This window comes from Podarcis bocagei, assembly GCF_964188305.1.
Source record: "Podarcis bocagei genome assembly, chromosome: Z".
Taxonomy (NCBI): Eukaryota; Metazoa; Chordata; class Lepidosauria; order Squamata; family Lacertidae; genus Podarcis; species Podarcis bocagei.
The window spans coordinates 11,130,231-11,148,132 of record NC_138140.1 but is presented as its reverse complement, the minus strand read 5'-3'; the positions used below and the strand labels follow the sequence as shown (position 1 = coordinate 11,148,132).

Below are 17,902 nucleotides of genomic sequence, written 5' to 3'. Positions count from 1 at the left end.
TGAGCAGTAGCAAGAGTCCATGGGGTTCCAGGCACTCCCCTGGGGTCTGTGTTCCTTTGGAGAACTGAGACACTGTCGTAGCTTTAAGAAATATAGTATATTCACTTATTTACACCTGCATGGAGGGAGTCCAGATCTTACAGCATAGTCATTTCATGAGAGGCTTGTCCCCCCTCAGCAGTGCAGCCAGCCTTCAGCCAGCCTGCCAAAGATGGATTCTTCCTCCTTCTTCTCAGAACACCCTACTAAAAACTATCTTTTCCTCTAAACCCAGTTACACTGGCAACCTTCTAAACCCCCAGTCTCTGTTCACACTTCAGGGCAAGGAGGGAGGATAGTTCTCTTGCATTGCCAGTGCAGGATCTCAGTGACCCTGTATTGTCTCTTAATGGCCCTAGCTTGGCCAGGTCATTTTGCATAGGCTAGCTCAGGAATTCCTCTGCAGATTGTATCTCTCCCTTCACATCCCAAATAATAAAAATCTTACCATTTTTTAATTTCTGGGGTTCAGGAGGGTCCCTCCGAAATCTATAACACCATCACCCCTTCAGCAAAAGGGACTGCTTTCCACAGTTATGCAAGAAATAAAAGAAAAGTTACTAACAGTATTCAGAACACAACATCAAAGTAGATCATAGAAACAGGACACATTTAAAAACACAATAACAGCTCCTCTTCAAGCAATCTCCAGCTTCCCTGGAATCCTCCAGGCTTTCTCTTTCCTCTTGGGGTACAGTCTGGTCACTGTTCTGCATCCCAATGCAGCTTACCCAATCGGCCACACTTGGCAGCGAAGATGATGGGTTTCCCTGATATATTTAAGCCAGGATGCCAGTTGTCTCATCCAAAGGCCCTTCTTTATCGCTATTATCATTACTCATCAGAACAATCTGTAGGGTTGCCATATGTCCTCTCTTTCCTGGACACATCCTCTTTTTCAATATTAAAATGATCCCAGCCTCGCAAAGCTGCACAGGGCTCTGATCAGATCCTCCCGCCCCCAGCTTGGGCAGGGTGGTGCGAGGACACCATGCACCCTTCAGTCCCAGCCCCTCAAGGGTGAAGTTGGGATTGAAGGGCACCTGACATCCTTCATGGCGCATGGCGACCCTCCCTGAGCTGCTTTGTGAGGCTGGGATCTGATCAATTCTGTGTCACATTCACTTTTGCCTCTGGCCCCACTCATCACTGGCATGCAGCCCATGGAAATTTGCCTAGAAGGGGATATGGCCATTGGGTTAAAGAAAGTTCCCCACCCCTGATAGAGATAAATACATTGAGACAAATAAGAAAAGTTCAGTGGAGCCAAAGACCTGAAATACATAGAGTGGCAGTAGGTCTGCATCATGGGAATACATGGCCCCAATGAATTCAAGAGAGCAAAAAAGTGGTCCATTCACAAAAGAAACACATGGTGCCAATTAATTCCCAAACTGAATTAAATTCACTGATTGAATAATTCAGCTATTCCATGCTGGAACCTTCTTTGAACTCTTGCTGTTGAAAAGTGGTGGCTTCTAGATTAACAGTAGAGAAATGTTTTCCTACTGGTGTCAGAATATTGCCACTTCTTATGCCAACCTTTACATTTTTCCTCTTGCTTGGCCTGTTTGTCCCATGCAGACAGGAGAAGGGCAGTGTTGTCAAGGGATGGTTTATATCAAGTTGGAGGATGTGCAGATGAGTGAGCCACTGATGCTGTGATTGCTGGTTTTGAGTTCTGTAGCTGAGTAGATTATGTGGGCATAGTTGGCATTTGCTTGTTGCAGGGTCTATATCACAGGTTTAACTATCTGCAAGGTGATTAATCATCTAGCAATTTTAGATTAGAGTGTTCTTCCTTGCTGAATCTTACAGCCTGCAGAGACTTCTTTTGGTTAAAAAAAAAAAAGTCCCAGAATAAAGATACATGCACCTGCTTGTAGTTTGGCCCTCCCGCTACTGGTTCCCTGGAATTTGTGGATATTCGGTAAGTTATGACACTCAGTTAATTTGTTAGTGCATAGCCAATGGCTAGAAATGATGAGAGTTATAGACCAATAACATCTGGAGGACCGTAAGTGTTAATATTATAGTAGTTTGCCGAGAAAGCTTATATATATATACATATATATTCCAAGGTGGAAGTCACTTTACCATTCTTCATTTAAGCTTGCAGATTTTCTTCTCTGTAGCTAATAGCAGCTCCAGGGGGTGTGATCTGAACCAGGCTGCAGCATCAGTTATCTCCCACCCCTCAGACCACAGACTAAGGGTTCTGCAATTGTTTTTACAAAAAGAAAATTAATGTCAGAAGCACCAAAATTATTGCTCCAGTATCACATGTAATTTGGCCCACATTGGCCCTGTTTATTTATTTTTAAAATAGTCCTCAAGTGCATTATAGGAATGATGAAAGAAAGTTCAAATTTAAAAAATAAAGTTTTAGAAAGAAATGTTGAGCTGGATGCAAAACAGGATCCTTTGGCATTGTTGTATCCAGGAAAGATTATCATCCATCTCTTTGAGATCAAAATCCTTTGGAACAGGATGAGTGTTTATTTTGTCACATAAGTGAATGATACTGAATAATTCCTGAAGAACAGATTCTTTGCAAACTGTGAGCTTTATCACTTTGTCACCATAAGATTTCAGTAGCATCTGTTGTGGTTGGGCTTGATCAGGCCCACGTCTCTCCCATATAAGCTTTTTGTGGCGGGGGGGGGGGGGGAGAGGTAGGTTTGTTTAGTTGAAGGCTGCCCACAGTGGCCTTTAGAAATACTCCTGTAGCTCCATTCTTCCATTAGGTTTTCCATCTGAGGCTGGCTCTAGCATGCAGTTTTGACAGACTCACCACTGCCTTTTGGTCCTTGCCCAGCTGGAAAGCTCTAATCTGCTGCCAATAATACAATAAATGCCATCGGTTTTTCATACGTATGTGTGTTAGTGCCCACTAAACAAGAAGCACTTATAGGACTATAAAAGTGTTGTTAAACAGATCAAGAAATGAACATTTCTGAAGCTTAAATGCATTCCTGAACCAAGTTGTTTAAGCAGAGTTGCTTGTGTGGTGTGATACTGAGGACAACTAAATAAACGCAAAAAAATCAGCTGTTGCCCCAGCAACAAAAACGTTCAGTGTGGTCAATACATTGTATAGTTGGAACTGGAGCAGACATTTTTTGTTAAGGTGTTCCAAGATATTTCTATTAGAAATCCCTATTTTTAGTGGCTCATAACTTTCCCTTAGTTCATGCTGGAATATCCTGGACCATGGAGCTTATCTCAATCACTACTAAAAATGAAGAGAGGGGGATTTCTTTATTGTCTCCATTCTTTGGATTCTAGATTTGCAACGTGGTAGGGTCAGCGTGTCCCTTTTACATCAGCCGTACTGGCTTTTGCAGCATGTGTGAAATTCTGCCCAGGGTCAGCCAAGTTACAGTCCTCTGAAAGACAGGGGTTAGTACGTGTTCAGCAGAGAGGGTTATTCAGTAAAGTTCCATTCCACTAAGACTGTTTTCAGCTTAGAGGAGACACAATTATTCTTTCCCTCTGCCCCCCAACCCTGGCAGTGGTTCCTTCAGTCCACCAGGGGCTACCTGATTATGAAAACTGTTTTCTGTAATCTTACTCATACTGCAGAAGACAAAGAGCTTTCACAGAAATAATAAAAAGACTGTGTTTCTGGTACTAAATAAAAAGCAGTGTGTGCCAGTCAGGACTGCATAGGGGCATATAGACTCATTAGCCTGGAAAAAAGGAAGCTACCAAAGGAAAGAGACATGGGAAAGTTGAAGGTTGAAAAGGAAGATCACTATCACTATCATTATCATTTATTCCCATCAGATGTCAAGGAGATAAATAACTACAACCTTCAGAAGACATCTGAAGGCAACCTTGTATAGGGAAGTTTTTAATGTCTGGTGTTTTATTTTGTTTTTATGTGCTTTGGAAGCTGCTCAGAGTGGTTGGTTCAACCCAGCCAGATGGACAGGGTATAAATAACGACGTTTTTTGCTAAAAAAAATATAGTAAAAAATTGGGGGTTGTCTTATACATGGATGGTGAATTCACAGGGGTTTGAGCTCTGGCGCAGGTGGCCTGGGCTTGGGTTCAGACTCTGATGCAGGTGACCTAGGTGGCCCAGGCTAAGCCTCTTGAAATATGGCAATCCAAACTTTGGGCCACCTCCCACCAGAATTATTCTGTTTGATGTTTAAAATACTGATTTCTTAATTTTGTGTTAAAATAAAATAGGGGTTGTCTTATACATGGGAGCATCTTATACACACAAAAATACAGTAATAACATTATTATTATCATCATTATTAATAAAATGGCTGTGCTGAGGTCACACATGGGGTGTTCTGTAGTGCTAATGAACTGAGTTATCATAATCCATTCAGGTGAGAAGCAGCTTCTTTGATTCCTTTTCTTTAGTGAAGTTTGTATGTTGGCCATCTGATGACTGCAGAATTAAGGGTTCGTTCCTACCCATCTTTAGCAAATGCCTGCTCCTACTCCACTGAAGATCATTTCATTGAAATGTGGTTTTCTTGCAAAGTGTCCTGTGACAACATGAAACTCAGTCAATACAGCTTTATTCTCCGACAATTTTGGCTTTGACATGTCAGAGCAAACCAGCTGTCTGCTTGTTTGCCAACCAACTTTCCAGAAATCAGACCAAGTGATGGACAAGAGACAGAAGTACTTTTCACAACAGAGTAGTTTTATATTGATGGCTGGGTTTCTGTTTCTGCTGCCACCATTCATGCTAAATTCTGAATGCTACCCATAGAGTAAAACTAGCCCATTACTACCATTTATATGTAGTAAAAAGCTTTCAAATTCAGGGTTGTACAAAGTACCTACGTTTCTAGAAGCTGTAGAATTCTAATGGGGACATTTTAAGTTCTTTAGTGGTGCCACAGAATCATGAGGACTGGGAGACAATATCTATTTGGACAGCATTTAAAATATTTCAACTGTTCACATTTTCCAATCAAGTGTCTTATGATGAAAAAAGCCATCTGTGTTCCTGTAACGTAGACGAAAAGATGTCCAACATGAGCACCATAGCCAGCAGACGGATTGTTTTGGAACATGTGCTTCAATAATTTTTCCCAGAGAATGTTTTAACGTAATACAGAGCAGAAATTGTGTATGTTCCCAGCATCTGATAGCTTTTAAATGTAGAAAAGTGTTAAAGAATTGTCCTCATTCCTAAAACCTCACCATTAAGTTTCTAGCAGCTTTCCGTGTTCCTCAGTAATGCATTTTGGTCTGATGCAAACCTGCTTTGCATTTTTGCTGTATGCATTTCAATACGATCCGTGTCATTTTAAGAAACCAAACATATTAGTGGATACAGTACATATAAGACTCACTTCACCCAAGTTATTTTCTTACACAGAAATAATGTCAGTGATGAAGTTAAAATTGATTTACTAACTACTGTATATTTTTAGAAAGAAGTATTAATTTAGGTGCAAAAACATGACTCTGGAAGCCAGCATCACAATCCATGTCCTTGTGATTAGAATTAGAACCCAACGCACGCTAAACAAAAGACAGTGTACACTCTCCACACACCCCTCCCTTTGTAGAGATTATCTCACCATAGGTAAAGCATTATCTGTGAAGCATTCCATAGTCTGGACTGTTGTGTGTTAGGTCTTTGCACTGTTTGACCCTTGAACTTCCAATACAGTCTCTGGGAAGAATCATGGAGAATAGAAGAAAATGGCCAATCATTACATACACTGTAGTGTTTATTTGACAGGTGAAGGACTAGGTCAAGCAGGTCATGTTCTTTTCAAGGCAGTAGGCATTACTCCAGCCATAAATAGATCCTTTTGTTTCTTCAATTTCTTCAGGCTAAACTCCATGAAACCAAATCACTGTTGAGGCCCCATAATACTTCCCGACAAGAGCATTCTCGTTTCCATTACCCCACTGTGAATGCAGAAGAGCAACTCCCTTAAGTCAGAGGAATTACATTACCGTAATGAGGTGGAAATTGGCCCAGTCATGCTCAATATGTCTGACCCTGGAACGAGCTTGCAATGAGCGCACTTTGTTAGATCTGGAGTACATGCAAAATAAGAGTTAAAAAGAAGAAAAATGAAAAGAGAGAATAAGCAAAGATGTTTGTGCATTTATATTCCTTTGGCCAGTCAGGCTACTACACTGGTGACGTAATCCGGATGGAACTTCCTTCATTTTGGATTCAAAGGAAAACATCATTTTCCACGTAAACAATTAGTCTGACATTTAGTTATGCAGTTTGTGTTAGATGTAACCTTGGATACTAGTAAATAGCTTTGTTGTGGATGTTTTAGTAGCAAGTCATTTACTGCAAGCCAGAAGTGCCTAATTGTCATGCCTGTTCTTAATTTTGGTCTTATGGCTTTGATAGCTTATTTTCTGGTAGTCATTAAAGAGACAGGAATGAAACGTCCATCAGAACCCTTCCTCCCATCTCTGGCGCTGACAGTGGTACAACTTCAGTAGTTTCCTAATCTTAACAGATGCCCATTTGATTTATTTCTCTGTGTTTGGGGGTTTGGAATATTGTTTTTATCTGCTCACAAATTTATTGACAAATTTCATTTGTCTGCTTTAAGCCCAGGTGAAGAAAGCTTCATGCTGCAACTGACGGCAGTGCCACCACCAGTGGTAGTCACTTAGCATTACTGAAGACTTAAAATCCTTCACCAGACATAAAAACTCAGAACCCTCTTTTGCACCCCACCCTTGGTGGCAAACTTAGTTCCTCCTGGTTTTCTCACTACCCTCCCCTTGGTGACTGAACCTATATCTTCTCTAAGCCAAGGGCTGTCAACATGGCAATGACAGGCACCAGTTTGCCCACCCAAAAAAGGTCTCAGTAAATACCCCTTCAAAAATCCATGAAGCATGAGAGGCTGTTTCATTTTCTTTCTCAAATTCTGTTTGTACTGGTCCATCCACTCCTAATTTGAACATGACCCCTTAAATATGCCCAGATTTCATTGGACTGGAACCCTCCCTCCCTTCTGTTCTGAATAGAGAGGTGAAAATTGCTTTCATTTGTGAGCAAGTATGGCAGTGGTGGATATAGGTGCTTTCTCCAAGTCTGTGCCTGTGGAGTAATTACAGCAACAGTGAGACCATGCCCCCCCTGCCCCCGCTTATGTGCCCTCATCTGATGGGGTATGTGCAACCTGAGGCGGCTCCTACATAAAAGGTATCACTGCTGTTCCCTCTTCAAACCCCTGCTGGTACTAGGAAACAGTGGGGTGGGGAATGGCAAGGAGTCTGTTGGCCCATCCCTTGCCTGAACAATCTCTTCCTCCTCTCCCGACACATCCTGTGTGCCTCCCTCTGTCTCAGATCACTCTGACCCTTCTTCCTCCATTTGGCCTGGCTTCTACCTTATGGGCGGTGCCAAACCCCATAAATCACTGGATCCCTCTCCTGGTGCCAAACCCAATAAACTCCCATGCCTTCACCACACACTGCCAGTCGCCGCCACATAGTGCGTAGTAAAACCATGGGATTCACTTTGAGAGGTAATGATGGCTACCAACTTGGATGGTGTTGAAAGCCAGTTAGACATATCCATGGAAGATAAAGCTATCAAGGGCTACTAGCTACAATGAGTATTTTCTGCCTCCATTGTTGAAGGCAATCTGCCTTTGAATACCAGTTACAGGGAATCTTATGTGGGAGAATGATGTTGTGTTTGAGTCCTGCTTGATGGTCAAAAATTCTTAAAATTTGCATTCGTACATGCAATTAATGAACATTAATATGAATGCTGTATATTAATTGGAGATTGTAAGCCACACTGATACAACTGCTAAACTATTACACCTCTTGTTACATCATGCTAGAGCTCAATTGTAGCCAAAATGAAGCTGCTTTTAAATATAAATGAAGGTACCATTTTTCTTTTAAATGTATGTGACATGTGGGATGCTATTGTGATACTTGTCTAGTTGTCTGCCACATAAATGTCCACTTGTTTGAGCAGTAAGGCACTTTCCAGTGTTTGGCAGAAGAACATAACAGATGAAGTTTGGGCAACATATTTAAGAGGATATATTTAAAGCTGGTCAAGGCTAAACTGAGGCACAATAACAGGCTGTTTCATTTTGTCATTTTTTCCCTGGACAAAGTAAATTTTCCTATGGGAGCAAAACCATGAAGGACATTGACATTAGGAAGGAAATGCTTTCTGTAAACTAACAATGATTTATCTCTTTGGGGAATTTATAATGAAATAGCTTGATCTTTATTTAATGATGTCATCCACTTTTTAAAGCCTTAGGTCTTTGTATTTATTTGAAATTAAAGATTTGAGAAGAATCACACTTCAGATTTCAGCATGTATAGATGTATAGGAGCACTTCGCATATCACAAAGGGACTTCTTCTGTACAGGTACATGGTGTCTCCATTCTTCAGGAATTACCTGCAATACATATCTCTATAAAAATAAAACATATAACGTTATGTACAATAGAGATACGTGCTGAAAAAATGTAACAGAACTAGCAGCCCTCAGAAACCAGAGTGGATAGGTGGCCAACTTAATGCTGCTATATATTAAGAAAGTAGAGATATGGAGGGGAGAAATGTTTCTAAGTTACTGAGCCTAGTTTGGTGTTCGCTATCATTTGTAACTGATTTATTACCCAATGTGCCTTCTTTCATATGCTGTACCATAAGATTCTTTAAAGAGGGCAGAATGGAACTCAAATGTTTATTTCTTACATTTATACCCCTCAGTTCTGCAATCATGGAATCCAAGGTAACATACCTATGGCCCCCAGGAGCTCTCCATTCAGGCACTGACTAAACCCAGACTGGCTTAGCATCAGCAAAGGTGGTAGCTTCCTGTGCCTTCAGAGCACACACTGGGACTTTTAGAATGAAATAGCAGTCCTAGGGGACAATTTCCAAAGGGAAAATTGGGGTGGGAGGAGAAGCACCATAGTCCTGATCCAGATTACGAGCCCTATGCCTGCTTTTTATAAATAAAGAAATGTGACCATTTCTAAACTTCCTAATTAAAAATGCATTTAATGTAATTTGTCACTCAAGCAGAGATGACTGTCTGTGGCAGTCTAAAATGTATCTTCCTGGCTCCCTGTTCTTTTCATTGGTCATCTCTTTGCATCTTCTTTCACAGAACTGCCTAGTTAGAGTCAAAACAGGGATTTGATTTGATTTTTTAAAAAACACCAGACATGTTCCTTTTATTTGTCTCTCTTTGGTGCCTGCAACACAGCAGATGTAACTTGCAGGCTTTCCACATATTGTACATTTTAATAGACTTTAGTGGGCATTTAGCAAAACACTGAAACAAGGAAAACTATGATTTTGCAATAGCCAGAGCTAAAGGCTTAACCCTTTTTACAACATGCTTATATTTTTCTTCTGTTTGACAGATTTCTTCTCTGATTTTCTTAAGCGTCTGTTTTGTGCCTGGTTCTTAACCAGGCCCAGAGTTATGGTTACATTAGCAATTAAGTAGGTAAGTATCTGGCCAAATTTCACATAGGCTATGTAGACCTTTACCCAACTTAGCATCAATAACACTTTTATGCACCAAACCCAAAAGTTTCTTTAAAAACTTAAAATGTCTTCTGCTTGTTATTCAGTTCAAACTATGAGATTCATGGCTCCCCATTCAGTCATTTCATCAGCTTGAGATCTATCAGCTCCTGTTTCGTTTTATTAGGGCAAAATTAGTGAACTAAAAGTTTACACTCTGGAGGCTTAATGTGCTAATAAAGGATTGCATAAGTTACCATTTGTTTATAGCACTTGAATGATTATTCATGGAAAAATTATGCAAAGGAAAAAACAGTGAGATCCTTGGGGATATTAAAGCTACGTGGTCAACTTTTCCGAATGTTCCTGCCACAGCTTTCTAAACAGCACTCGTCAGCTTCTGCTGGGCTTTTCTCAAGTTCCCCAAACAGTTTGTAATAATGTTTTAATACCTTCTGTATGTTATTTCAGTGTATATGTCAGTGTCATCTTGACAATAATGTAAAGAAATAATGAAAACCAAGCATGTGTTTTCCTGTGCCAAGTGATTGGAAAATCATGCTAGACATCATTTGTTTCATTGGGAGGTATATGAACATTAATAGTATGCACAAGAAGTGGATAGGGTGGGGAACTAATAAACAGGAGGGGTATTTGGTAGCAGTTGACATCATTTAGTGGGAACAAGCAGCCAAAATTACTTGCTCTCACGTGTATTTAAAAGCTGGAACTTCTGTCAATAAGACCAGTAACTCTGAAAAGGAGCTACAGAGATTATTAGTGTGAATACAGAGATTACACAATGTAGCAAATAAATTTTATTTCTCAACTGAGTGGTCTGCTGCGGTGGTTGAGCAACAGATTTCGTTAAACCCAGAACAGGGTTAACTTCTCAAAAGATCTTTTTTTTAAAAAAAAAAAGCAGCATTTTGATTTATAAGAAAAAGAACAACCAAAGTGTTTCAATTGGATTATGAGTAAAGCAACAAATCATACCACCTAATCCCTTATACAATAGAAAGGGTTTGACTGTGCAACTAGTTGTCTACTTTGGGTCAGCACTGAGTTTCCACTGGTTTAGTCACCAGCTGATCTATGTTGAAAACTTAAGGGCCATGATTCAGGTGCCACGGGAAGCTCATTGTTTTAACTGCATTGTTTTGAATAATGCAGTTGTAGGCTGAGCTTGTCTGTGTTCAGCTGCCTCCTCCATCTCTTTGCCTCCTGCCATCAAATCAAGTCATAGGGTTGACTTCCATTGATTTCTGCACAAAAACAGGATGCTGCACTGGCTTTGCATGCAGAGGTAATGGGCAGATGTTAGTTAACCAGTTATTGGCCTCAGGATACTGTAGTGGAACTGATACTGCTTTCAGTGATATATTATTGTCAATAACGGGGAGCAGTGGCACTCTGTTGCCTTTGGGGCTTGGCTTTCTGTGAATATTTGTTTGTTTGTTTTGCTTTTATTCTGTGTATTCTGAATTGTATAGCATCAATATCACTCAAATGTTTAACATATTTTATACTTTCCTCTGTGGCAGTGGAATAAAAATACCAAAAAATGGACCTGATCGCTGCCTTCATTTGTAGAAAATTAGCAACGTAACTGTTTATGGGTATGCATTGCATGCTGGGACTCACTGGTAATGTCCAGCCACTTTTGATTGATGGGGTCTGTGTGGAGAGGGTAACAACGTTCAGATTTTTGGGCATTGAATTACAAGAGGATCTGTCCTGGAGTGTCAACACAAGGGGGCTTGTGAAGAAGGCGCAGCAGAGACTGTACTTTTTGAGAATTCTAAGGAAAAACCATCTTCCGCAGAAACTGCTGCTTGCCTTCTATCACTGTGCCATTGAGAGCGTGCTCACTTATGGCTTATGTGTGTGGTACAGAAGCTGTACTACCCGGGACAGGTTGGGGTTGTGCAGAGTTGTTAAGGCAGCAGAGAGCATTGTTGGCTGCCCACTCTCCACCTTAGAGCAGATTTATGCCACAAGGTGCCATAGGAAGGCACTGGACATAGTAAAAGATCCATCGCATCCTGGTCACTGTCTCTTCGAGCTCCTGCCGTCGGGACGGAGATACAGGACGATGAAGACAAGAACGAGCTGTCTTAAGAACAGCTTCTTCCCCAGAGCGATCTCGGCCCTGAATGGGAAGCCTGGACTTTGAAAGTCATCTAATCTTCCTTGCTGTTTTATACTGTATTGTTTTAATTAGTGTTTTTATAGTTGATTTGATTTTGTGTGGAGTGCCCTACCTGGGTGGATGGAGCAGCCAAGTAATTTCGTTGTCCCCGAGAGGGGGCAATGACAATAAAGATATTATTATTATTATTATTATTATTATTATTATTATTATTATTATTATTATTATTATTATTATTATAACATAGATTCAGATCACAATAGCACCTGAAGGTCTCCTTCAATCTTTCACTTTTGTTTATGCACATGGGATGTAAACAATACTTTCAGACACCTGATCATCAATCTTATGTAAGAGATAGGGATCATGTTGAAGTGTGTTCTCAGATTTTGGTTGAGGAAATGCTCTCCTTTATTAAAGTGTGACTAGTAAAATCCTGGTGAAACCAAGTGCTACATTTAGAAAATGTACCACAATGTTGTCCCAGAACTCATCTTTTGATAAATTCTCTTCACTCTACTCACTATCTCCCACCATATCTCCCACCATGACAGGCTTCAGAATGGATTCCTAATCTCTTACCTGACAGTCTGCTACAATGGTATCAACAAGACTGAAGTAGAATGTCTAAGGGCTTATATTGCAGGACTGAACCAATGGAACTTTGAGAAGCAGCAGTTAGTACACAAAATTCTACACACACACGGCAGTGTTTCTCATGCAACAACTTCTAGTGTGTGGTTCTGGTTACACCCCTGGACAAGAAATGAGCAGAGCTGCATTTTTGGAAAATGTTCTTGACCTTTTAATATAAGGCCTTCTCAGAAACTGCATAATGCCAAAGTGACTCACCCTTCTAGAGTGCTGAGTGCTTCAAACCCTTATTGATCCACCAGGGCAGACATGCAAGAAGCTGTTTCAGTCACGTGTATGTGTGTGTGAGTGAAAGACAGAGAACAAGAACACATAAAATACATTTTCTTTTTCTGCAGTGACTGTAGCATAGAAATGTCCAAGAGGTTTCATTCCATCTCCACTTTAGATCCTTAAACTAGTTTTGTATCCTCCTTTCCAAAACAGGCCTTTCATTCTTCTGCTTATATTTTGTGTCAAATATAAGGCCTGGAGATGTGAAGGTTTGCTTAGTTTGCTTTCACCAATGGCACAGCTAAAATCTAGGACTTTGAGAAATAAAAAGAAAATAAAAGTATGTTTCCACGAGAAATCTATGCCTTCTATATTTCTGTAACTCGAGGCTGGAGACTGGGCATAGAATATAAGTATGGTATAGTACCCTACTTTCACTAGGTGGCATCCAACATCTGTCAGTACATTCTTTATTCTGTGGGAAAGAGTTGCTGCTCTTTTGTTCACTGTAGTCAATGCCATGAATCCCAGAGTTCAAACTTTTTTTTAAGGAAGCATGCTTGCCCAACTTCCCTGCATGGCTTACCTGCCATTAGCGTATCTGAACCAAGTTTTCACCAGATGCAGAGTAATGTTAGTTTTAGATTAAGGTTCAAATATATTTACTCTGATGCACTTCATCACTGCCGAAATTGAAACCCACCAATGTGATTTTGGGCCACTTAAAGCATTCAAAAATTTCTACTCAGAAAGCACCTTCATATAGCAAGAGCATCAAACCCATATTTATATTTGTCACATGTTGATTCCATGCATGCCTGTTCCACATGTACAGGCTTTGGTCAGCCAGAGTGAATCCCATCTTCTCAGTGTATATAAACCTAGTTGTATAGATGCAAGTGATCACTGCACTATGTCCAGGTTTCACCCTTTTTCATATATGTACTGTTTTCACTGTAGGATATGCAGAAGACTTGAAGCAGTCCTTACCCCTCTCCTCTCAGCTGCCTAAATCCTAAAGCACCTATAGAAACCAGTCCTTTTGTGGAGCTTTTTAGCAGGGTCTGAAATGTCAATAATATGTAGGAGCTGAACTCTCTTTCCAGTCCTTGGACATTATAGCTTTAGGACCTGTTGTCTCAGCTGAGACAATCTTGTTTCCATCTGGTAGCAATTCTTCAGCCACCTATAGCTAATTCTGTTTCTCCTCTCTCTCTCTCTCTCTCTCTCTCTCTCTCTCTCTCTCTCTCTCTCTCATTCTCTCTCATTCTCTCACACACACAGAGAGAGAGAGAATTATCTTCAGCCAACTTGAGGAAACCACTTAAAAACTTGATAACTCTGTTCCATCTCTGTTGCTTTGCGTGTGTGCTAGCTAAAAATGTGTAGCTTGTTGGCACAAAGACCTTCTCAAAGTTCCAGAGCTGACATCTGTCTGGCTGTGATTTACATGGAACATCCTTGCGTTTCCCATAGATACTCATGCTACAAGTCAATACTAACAAACTGTTTACAGACGGGTAGGGTTACAAACCAAACTCAAAGCATATGTTTTTGTTAGAAATTGAAGATTACGCCCGACATATTGTTCTGGCTATGTATGTTATGCTTTTGACAAGTCTCATTAAAGTAATAGAAAAGCCAGTATTTTTTGTGTGGGACTTGGTCCCAAAACTATTCTTGCACATAATTTTGATGACAAATTGCTATTTTTGTTTAATTGGATAGATTCTTAATAGGAATGGATGGTGTAATTCCAGCAGGCCAGAAGCAGTGTTTGGGGAAGCACCTGCCATTTGAGGTCAATGACAATCGTCTTTAAGCAGATGCCACTTTCCTTCCTTTACCCCCCACATAATTTCCATCTGTCTCTACAGGGTCATTCAGCTCTTCCAAAAGCAAATAACATGACACCTAGCAATGTCTTTCCTCAGCATCAGTTTAGCATTAATTGGTGTCTATTTTGTAGGTCCGTCAGAGGTGTCAGCAGCTATGAGGTTCAGCAGGAGACCAACTTGTCCTGATGCCTCGGTGGCAGCCAGCCTGCCAACTCCTCCTGTACCACGACACAGGAAGAGTCACAGCCTGGGAAACAAGTGGGTGTTCCAATCTGCATCATCTTTCTCAGCTCTTACAGTTTACTCAGACATCATTAAGGTTTAATTCAGCAATTGAAAACACACTGAGAGCAGAAATATTCTTCCCAGTGGTCCCACTCCCCTTTTCTAATCTCACAGGAGTGACACTCATTACTAGTAAAACATCTACCTCAGAACCTCCTTGTCTTATCTTGCAAGTGCTGGACTTTCTGCCTTTTTAGACAAATTCTAGTGCCATTCTTACCCCCAACCTCTGTGGGAGTTGGTATATCACCAGATATACCTTTTTTTTTTTTTTTAAGTTCCCAATTTACAGGCCAAATAAATTGTGCCTCTGCCTCACCTAGGCTTTCTGGAATAAGTTTTACCGATAGATATGGGAAGTTTCAACACAGTGGGAAGCATCAGCTTTTCAGATAAGATTTCCAGCATTCTACTTATTCTACCACTGTTAGGAATCTTTGAATTAATACTTATTACTTGCCCAGCATCATCTCATTAAATTTGCTTGGATAGGAATTCAGGACTATTGAATCTCATGGCCTGCAACACTGTAACCAAGCAACTTTTGTAGAAATGTCGGAGGAAGAACTTGAAAACTCCCAGATCCCCATCCTATGTTAAGGCAATAACCACTTAATTATACAGGCTGCTTGACCTCACTTCTTAAATAGATTATCAGGCAGCCAATGAGGAGCGTATTAAAGGTCTCATTAGCTACCTTCCACTTAAGGACTTGCAGACATTTATGATCATGATACAGTGAGATGATGTCCATGTGGAAAAAAAGCAGGGAATAAATGGATGTTATCAGATTACATAAGAACATTTTGCTTTTTCCCTCCCCTTTTCCAATTTTCCAGTATGATGTGTCAGTTCAGTGTAGTTGAAAGTAAAAGCGCAACGTTCCCAACAGAGAAACCACGCCACCTGCTGGATGACAGTGTGCTAGAGTCCCACAGTCCTGTCAGAAACAACACATTAAACTCTGTTTTCACCAATGGTATTTCCATAGGTAAGTATTCAATGGTTTGGATACAAAAGTCTCACTGATTCTCTGCCTGCTTTGAAGCTCAGAGAGGCTCCTAGAAATGCAGAATCAGGAGAAAATAAATTAATTTCAGAACTAACAATAATTGGTCATTTGGATAGAAACATTTTAAAAGTAGTGAAGATCTGCTTTTTGCTTGCCTAGAAACCTCACATGACTCACCTCTCTCTTGTTTGTCTCTGTCTTCCTATCAAGAAGTAACTTGCTAGATTGTGGCAGCTGTGTCATAGGGAGTACTCAGTTCTTTTTCAGTAATGTTCTTTTTCTGTGAGTTGTGGCAGCACTTCTGTAAAATAGAGCAATGCTACTGAAGCCAGGAGAGCACAAGCTACTTGTAGGAATGGTCTCAGTAGGAAGTGGAAAGGTGTTTCACAAAGCTTAGCATAAAGCTTAACTTTGGCTGCAGATAAGAGGCATTATCAGCTGTTAGGAAAGAAACAGCTATTTTGAGGGGTGTTTAATGGCCAGCACCTTGCAGTGTGGATTTTAGTGGAGTAAAAACTCCTCTGATTTAGAGACTGAGGGAAATTTGTCTGATTTAGAAGCTGGTTCCCAGGGCATGAATTTCCGTTTGCAAGAACCTATTTTGTTGGATGCATGATGCACTGTGCACTTAATAACCTGAATGTGAAAAAGTGCCATTGTCATCTATTGCCTGATCAGCCATCACAGTTCATTGTCATGTTGTGCAGTTCCTTTGCAGTGGAAACCAACCTGGGATTTGGGAATCTTCTGCTGCTATGGTGGCTGCTGCTTTACTGAGCACCTGAACAAAAGAAAATCCAAACAGTCCAAGTTTGGAAAAGCAAATGAATTGGTTACACTGGTAACTTTAAGTTGCCTTTGAGTAAATGTAATGGGAAATTACTGGTTTAAAAAGCTCTGATTGAGTAATAAGAGGATGAGGAGAAGTAAGGCATCAGGCTGATTTGTCATGGCACCGTCACCTGCTTCATGTTACCTGTCCTGTGTCTTGACTAAAGGGAAATATATTTGGTGTCTGTGCTTTGTCTTTGGCTGGTATGATTATGTTTAATCACTGATGTAGCAGTGTTAATCAGAAGGTACTATACAACATGCAGCTGTGTGAAGATAATAAAAACGGAAGGACAATTTTTAAATATTTTATACCTAGAAAACTGCAGTGCTACATTGGTCAGGGTAACATTTCCCCCAGGAGCAATTTCTTACATCACTTTCACTCTGGCCTCTTAAGTCTGGCTTCTGTGGTGTATTCTGGAAGTTTCCTAAGGCAAGTGGACTTCTTCTGCATTTACTTTTTCTTGTTAACAGATCCCTATGTCCTTTTGTTTTGTAGGAAGCAGTGAAAGCTCAGAATTTAGTGAGGAGCCTTCTTCAGGACTTGAAAGGTGAGTGTCCTCTTTGCCAATAAAAAACCTTCAATCAATGGTATAAGATGTTAGTTGCACTGCAGTTTATATGTATTGAAACCATGTTTCAGTTTACTTCAAGGAATTAATCAGGTCCTGCAGGGTAATTGTGGGGGAAAATATTGCCATAAATGCAGCCATTCTGAGGTTGTGTGGAAGCTCTGTCACTCCAAATATTCACTGTGTGTATGCCCTATATTTTGTGCTTCCTACACTACATTTAACTCTTATTATCCCATCAAGCTATAAAACAAACATTTTTCAAACCTACCTTAATAAGAAAACATGACATCTAACTTGTCAATATTGGGCTTTTGTCATAAACCACAGTCCACATACCCTATCTGCTTATAACACCTTCTTAGAAAGCCACAAATACAGCCGCATTTTCATTAAGCAAATCATGTTCAACTATGTTGAATAGCTAATTCCTCATAAGAAATTAAGCCAAAATACATCTGCCTTTGTCTAGCACATGATATCAGAGGTGAAATCTGGTCCAGTTCAGACTTGATAGGCCTTAGTTCAAATGGACTGAGTGGCCTTGAGAAGTCCCACAATTTTATTTACTAAGCTACAAAATTTTCCAACAAAAGAGCTTTGAGATAAATAAGAGCAAAATTGTTGAGTCCTTTCCAAACTGGAAAAAGGTGTAGTAAAATGATGTGTTAGAAATTATTCAGGAAAATGTCTCTCTTATAATGATCCTTCTTTTGCTGATTTGATCCTTCCAAACAAAATTTGGAAGGTCACCAGTAAAGTGTACAATGTCCAGATTCTGGTACCTCATCTTGCCAGTCACCCTTAGGAATGGGCCT

General features: G+C 40.3%; 1 protein-coding gene and 1 long non-coding RNA gene across 20 annotated transcripts in view; one reads left to right on the top strand and one right to left on the bottom strand.

Annotated features, from left to right (window-relative positions):
• The window catches only part of RALGPS1 (Ral GEF with PH domain and SH3 binding motif 1), a 224,098-nt gene that overhangs the window by 185,551 nt on the left and 20,645 nt on the right, over positions 1 to 17,902 (top strand). For 5 of the 9 annotated variants that reach the window (XM_081180286.1, XM_081180288.1, XM_081180284.1 and 2 more), the window contains exons 13-15: positions 14,513 to 14,639; positions 15,506 to 15,657; positions 17,012 to 17,063. In XM_081180286.1, the coding sequence (XP_081036412.1) occupies positions 14,513 to 14,639; positions 15,506 to 15,657; positions 17,012 to 17,063 (331 nt within the window). Of the gene's footprint in view, positions 1 to 5,858; positions 5,976 to 9,418; positions 10,430 to 14,512; positions 14,640 to 15,505; positions 15,658 to 17,011; positions 17,064 to 17,902 lie in introns of those variants that run through there. The other 4 variants (XM_081180290.1, XM_081180289.1, XM_081180291.1 and 1 more) reach the window with 3 other exon arrangements.
• Positions 1,882 to 17,902, bottom strand: part of LOC308579359 — a 39,594-nt gene continuing 23,573 nt past the window's right edge. For 6 of the 11 annotated variants that reach the window (XR_014004430.1, XR_014004431.1, XR_014004432.1 and 3 more), the window contains 2 exons: positions 15,856 to 15,979; positions 12,458 to 12,857 (listed from right to left, as the gene is read on the bottom strand). This is a non-coding gene — a long non-coding RNA (uncharacterized lncRNA). Of the gene's footprint in view, positions 6,068 to 8,237; positions 8,455 to 12,457; positions 12,858 to 15,855; positions 15,980 to 16,407; positions 16,460 to 17,902 lie in introns of those variants that run through there. The other 5 variants (XR_014004436.1, XR_014004438.1, XR_014004439.1 and 2 more) reach the window with 3 other exon arrangements.